This window comes from Lytechinus pictus, unplaced genomic scaffold (assembly GCF_037042905.1).
Source record: "Lytechinus pictus isolate F3 Inbred unplaced genomic scaffold, Lp3.0 scaffold_25, whole genome shotgun sequence".
Taxonomy (NCBI): Eukaryota; Metazoa; Echinodermata; class Echinoidea; order Temnopleuroida; family Toxopneustidae; genus Lytechinus; species Lytechinus pictus.
In genome coordinates, this window is record NW_026974145.1 from 990,542 (window position 1) to 996,769 (window position 6,228).

The 6,228-nt window shown below is 37.4% G+C and overlaps 1 protein-coding gene across 1 annotated transcript; it reads left to right on the forward strand.

Moving 5' to 3' along the window:
- Positions 1 to 1,985: 1,985 nt before the first annotated feature.
- LOC129270690 (gamma-glutamylcyclotransferase-like) lies at positions 1,986 to 4,849 on the forward strand. Its single transcript, XM_064115247.1, has 4 exons — positions 1,986 to 2,097; positions 2,319 to 2,427; positions 2,797 to 2,948; positions 3,497 to 4,849. The coding sequence occupies exons 1-4, from the start codon at positions 2,078 to 2,080 to the stop codon at positions 3,741 to 3,743; spliced, it is 528 nt and encodes a 175-aa protein (XP_063971317.1). The 5' UTR covers positions 1,986 to 2,077; the 3' UTR covers positions 3,744 to 4,849.
- The last annotated feature ends 1,379 nt before the right edge of the window (positions 4,850 to 6,228 follow it).

The window sequence follows — 6,228 nt, forward strand, 5'->3', positions numbered from 1 at the left end:
TGACTTCTTGCTGTGAAAATAACCGTCTGGGACGTAGATTGTAATTTCACTGATATACTTAGAAAAAAACAATTCCTGTTGCCGTACACATTCATATAAGTTGAAAAGTGGTTGTTATTGTATATTAATCTCTACAGTACTGTACATATTTAGCTCAAATGCCATTATTTGTAGCGCCAAGATTATAATGAAGTACAGTATGAGTTGAGCTTATTGAATATGGAAATTAAAACATGGTTAGCTTACATGAATTTTATAATGTTAGTGTTGAAAGTTGAAACGGTACATAAATTGATTTGGTTTCATGTCAAACGTGTGTGTACCTCTCTGTACTGTAGATACTGGGAAATAAAATTTATATTACTGCATTGATCAAACATGATTGTGTTGTCATTTTCATTGATGATCGTTATCTCTCATTTCATTGGAAGCTGATAGTGTTTCGGATGGTGGTAAAATGATGAGAGAGAGGGAAAGGGAGAGAGAGATAAAGATAGAGGGAAGAATGAGTGAGATATGTGGGTGTGTGTGTGTGTAAGAGAGAGGGGATACATGAGAGAGACTCCATTTAAGGATGGAGAAATATAGAAAAATGCAGAAGGGATTGAATTAACAAAATACTATCAAGAAATTCAGATATTGAGCTTTGAAGGTGTCGATACGAAATCCCAATTTTTGTCATTTTATGATAGAAGAAGAATCGTTTAAATACATTGATGGATTTACATGCAGAACGTACTTACAGATTTTATTTATTTCGATCTTATTATTTAGATAAATCCACTGGGGAGGCATGGGGACCCTCAAATCGAAATCGACTTTGATTATAATTTTCTTGTAAGAGAGGGGGAGTGGTAGGACGTGGAAGTATTCAATATTGGAGTGAGTATTTACTCCCAGGGTTCAATGAATATCAACTTTGGGCCTTAATCTTGTCCATGAGGTAGTACAGAGCAGTTATTTGGAGTGGTTGACGTAAGACTTAGAAACATCATTGCCTTAATAAATGATTCTAATCTAAATTCTAAATCTAGCGATTTGAAATAGTACATGTACAGTTGTACTCAAAAGTTAGTGATCGCCAGCACAAAATGCGTTCCATTATGCTGAGAGTTGAATTAAGACAACAATACTAAATGCTCGGTGGGCCCACAGAAACAAACTTTATTGAATGTAATATTTTATCACTTGACTTCAAAATTAGATATCTAAAACCTGGCAAAACTTGAACACTTTTAAATGTGTTCATTTTCTGGCGGGCTTCACTATACCTTTTGAGCTTTTCATTTTATTATATTTTTATCACAAAAAAATCAAATGGGACGGTCGCCCCCTGCCCCCGCCCCTACCCGTCAGTGGCGCCGCATTGTAAAAAGACAGACAAAACATTGTGGGGAAAATTGATAACTGGAACTGTTTTGAGACAGCTAGTAGATCCTCGGTGTGTGACACACTGGCATAATGAGCTAAACAGTTTTTTGGGGGGCTCAACACGTCGCATTGTGACAAAATTAAAATCGCGAGCAAGCAAAAAAAATGGACCTTTTGAACTGAAAATCTATCTTGTGATAGATTTTAACATTTATTCAAACAATGATATTTCCTCTCCCTTTCTTTCCTTTTCGTTTTATCTTCATTTATCTTTGTTTATTTGGTCACGGAACTTTTGGCGGCACAGTGCCCCCAAGCCTGCCTATCTGTATCAAAGGGGGTTGATAATGCCTAAAACTGTCCAAATTCGACTAGCGATCGGCTCATGAATACATTAAAAGTAAGGATTGGGGGTAAATGACGCTGACCAAAAATCAAACAAAGTTGACGGATAAGACGCCAAAAACACCCATGATCATGCCCCCCCCCCACCATCCTCGAGTGTGATCTGAAATAATAAGAGTCACCCCTTTCTTTTAGGCAGTACTAAATACACTTATCTTTATTTTTTATCAGCACAAGACCAAAGGTTGGTTCCGTCATGCTACCGGCCATTCGCAATATATTAAGACCTTTGGTATTTATTCAAGAAAGGAATTTCCCTTTCTGATGATATCCTTTAGAGAAGCATATTGTTTAGAATAACATGGACAGTGGTGCACTGAGGTAAGTTGAAATTTAACCGATTCCTTGGTAATTATCATTTTGATTACAAAAATTACATGCAGAATCTTGTAACACCACCAGTATATACTGTACTGAAACTATCAGTTTGGCCTTACCATTGATATTAATGTATGCTTATTATAATACCCCGGATGACATACACAAAATAATGTGTCTTTCATTCCTTTTGATTCTGTTATTTTTCTATTTTATCTGATTAGTAATGATGGGGATTCATTTCTGTATTTTGGGTTTGCCAGCAACCTGCTGAGAGCCCGTATACACATTGGTACCCCAACCGCGGAGCTAGTTGGTCCAGCTAAACTAGAGGTAATAACATTGAGTATGCAATATACTATTCATAAGTTTGCAAAAGGGTTATTATTTACTAGGACCGCTATTCATAATGAAAAACTGTTATGATAATTTGCTATAAGAGTGGCATTGTATTTGAAGAGCAAGACATCAAGGTATTTAGAAGTTAGCACATGGCGACTTTATACTCCAAAGCCACTGGCCATAGATCGACGACCGTTAACAGGGTGTATCAAGGATTATGTTTGAATAACAATTTGTATTTTTGCTGCTTGTCAAACATTTTACCCACCCTGATGGTGGCATTACCTTAATGAAGAAATTCTTGAAAAAACCGACATCGGATATTTTTCATTAATATTTATATTTTTTACGATATTTTAGGGTTATAGACTATGTTTTCAAGTGTACCCCGGATGGAGTGTAAAACAAAGTCTATGGAACGGAGCCCCTGCCTCTATTATAGAGAGTCCTCAAGGCCACGTCTGGGGAGCAGTATGGCGTCTCCAAAAATCAGATCTGGCTAATCTAGATCCGTAAGCACACTTCAATTTGGTTTATGTCAGGTCAAGGAAAAAATACACAGGAAACGGGCCATGTTATACTAAAGTGAAAATTCCTTATGTTGCAAGACATTTTCAGCTCCCGACTTACTGTGATATAATGGATCTGAAAATAGTGGAAAGAAAGATTAAAGAAAGAACCATTTTCACAACTATTCAGTAACATTCGGGAGACGTCTATGGCAGGGGCCGCGGAACGGTTTTCAAAGTGGGGGGGGGGGCTGAGCCAAAAGTGGGGGGGGGGGCTGACCATGCTAAAAATCACAATCGTATGGTCATTTTTACGTTTTTGTACACGGTTTTAGAAAAAAGTGGGGGGGGGGACTGAACCCCCCCAGCCCCCCTGGTTCCACGGCCCCTGTATGGTTCATCGGGAATTAGATAATAATAGTGTAAACTTGCAGAGCACATACACTGGTCATGGAGTCTCATGGCTCCAACACTGCAACAGATCTCTAATTTATACAAGTAAAGAAAATAATTATACGATTTCCATTGTTTTGTGCGATTATTTTTCAAAGGCCAGAATCTAGCTATAAAGCATTTGACGTCACGGTGACGTCACCAGAGGGTATGGAATACGTTTGTCGCACCTATCAGATGATGAATGGCCAAGAGGAAGAACTTCCATCACCATACTACATGAAGGTCATCACAGAGGGCGCCGTAGAGTCTGGCCTTCCAAAAACCTACGTCGAGTTCTTAAGGTCAATCAAGCACAATGGACAGACTAACCCACCAGATATCATGAATGAAATATTCAAATGATCAATTACTTAATTTTATCTATTCTATTAAAAATCGAGCATCGTGAACTGAAGCCCCGAATCTGCAACATATCAGTTTCTCCATGTTGTATATACCAGCAGGTAGGCCTACTATAGGTTTGAAGACAGACACTTTCCTCATTATTTTGTAATTCACTCTTTCTTGTACTTCTCTTAATTAGTTCTCTTTACTTTTATGTTTTGCTCTTTTATAAGCGCCTTGAGCATTTAATCAAAATGGAAAAGACGCTATATAAATCATATGTATTATTATTATTATAATTATATACTGTAAAAATAATATGTACTTAAGAAAACAATGTTTGATGCATGAAGGTCATCTGTATCTACGAATGCAAAAAAATGGTTGTGAAATTTTACTCCGATCCCATCGACCAGTTGCTGTAGATCAAGGTGAAAATACACTATTGAAAATGACCCAAAAAAAATCCACAAAAAATGTGTGCTTCGAAATAGCTAGACTTTATGTATATTCATACCGGTCCATTAATCCATTTTAATATCATTCTAATCAATACAGAAATTCTCAAGCAGATTATTATAATAAATTTGGCCATCTGGATCCATGATTCTCAAGCAAGACATAAAGCGTTTAACCCTCCAATCTAGGATGCTTCAAAAGAGTCCTCTAAGTTATTGGCGGGATGAATCGTACGTGAAAAGTTCCTTTGTATGCTTGAAAATCGTAAGTCTAGATGACTAGACATAATTCAAGAGTATGATTGAGTATTTTCGTGGACGAATTATAATTTACAACAGCTTTACAGAAAACTAGATGATCACGTTGAATCCATTCAAATTGTGTCCTTTTTAAAAAGAAGAAAAATTAATATGTGTGATAAAGGCTATCATTGTAATACTCATTCTGACTAATTCAGATAAACAATATATCACCAACTATAAATTGCAACTTTAAAGGTATGCAATACCGATTAAATTTATTTTGCGAAAGGTTATTTTATGTCAGCGGATTTTTATAAAAGGAATTTAGTAGTGGCTTCATTGCTTTTCTTATCACATTTCCCAATAGATATTCTGTATATGAATTAAATATTTTATTTGAGACATAAAAAAAGCATTTTTCTATTTTCGTGTTACTGTGTTTTCTGCATGTAGTTGATACTAGACTGACCTTAACAACATTGTTAGTCGCTTCTATTACATAAAACGATTTTTCTTGAATAGAAGAGATATAGCAAGGGAGTAGGCTGGGGTGCGCTGGGTGCACGTGTAGCCTCCCGCTGAGGCAGAGGAGTTCCGACACTGGTAAGAAAAACGAAATTGGTTACCCCTTCTTCGGCTTTCAACAGCTGATTTTCCAAACTTTAGTTCCATCTCCCCAAGATGTGCACCCCCATACCACTTTAGTTCCACCTCCCCAGGATTTGCACCTCCCCGTGCTCAAACCAGCCTACACCCTTGTATCGGGGTAAAGGGCGTCGATCCATATTTCAGATTGGGTGGGGGGCAAAATCATGAAGCAACGTTCCAAAGGCGCTCGATATATATATATCGTATATATCGATATATATTTATTGTATCCCTGAGGAAGACGTATGTTTAACGTCGAAAATTTGGAATTCAAAATAAACTGTTGGAACTAAGTACAATGCATTACCACTTTGCCTCATTAATATATATATATATATATATATATGACTCATGAGAAAGAGACACATATCTCAAACACATATTAATGCGAGCGCGAGCTGAAATCTTTTAGTATACTGACCTGAAAAGAGGAAAAAGGTGACCTGCTTATAATTAGGACTGTTTGTAGTGACTCATACCTTACTGCACAGATAATGCGAGTGCCGAGAGCGAGCTGAAATCTCTTTATATTCTGACCTGAAAGCTTGATATTCTAAGCATTTTCGGTACCAATGATTAAGATTTGTATCTAAAAGAACAATAGATGCGAGCGCGAAGTGCGCGAGCTGAAAATGTTGATATTTCTGAAAACGATTATTGCAAATCGAAGCAGGAACTCTTTTGCGGTTTAGAACTGAAAACGGGACATTCTATTCACCTATTGAATCATGAAAAGTATGGGGTTTCGCTAAAGAAATGATGCAAGCGCGAAGCGCGAGCTGAAAATTTTTATATTCCAATCTGAAAAGCGAAAATTTTGAGCACGATTTTAAGTAAAGAACGAGATACGTATCTCAATCTCGCTTGCCGATTTCTGTGTAACATTGCAATCTTATTTTATTTTGCACATCCTGAATTATTGGGGGGGGGGGGGGCAAAACGATATGTTTGCCCCCCAATATTTCCATTGGTGGGGCGATCACCCCCTGCCTCCCGGATCGACGCCTCTGATAGGGGTACTATCTGTGACAGATTTGTTTACCCTGTCCTACCACGGATACGAAGGATAGGTTGATATATCGTACTTTGAACTTGGACGTGTCCCATAAAGAATTAAGAGGTCCCTGTTAAAAAGGAGGGTTATGAAAGTTCAC

What these genes read in the sequence shown, in the direction of transcription:
- LOC129270690 (XM_064115247.1), top strand. Translation starts at nt 2,078, where the DNA reads ATGGACAGTGGTGCACTGAG. An exon ending in ATGGACAGTGGTGCACTGAG is followed by an intron (nt 2,098 to 2,318) that starts GTAAGTTGAAAT and finishes TTATCTGATTAG; the next exon opens with TAATGATGGGGATTCATTTC. An exon ending in TTGGTCCAGCTAAACTAGAG is followed by an intron (nt 2,428 to 2,796) that starts GTAATAACATTG and finishes ACGATATTTTAG; the next exon opens with GGTTATAGACTATGTTTTCA.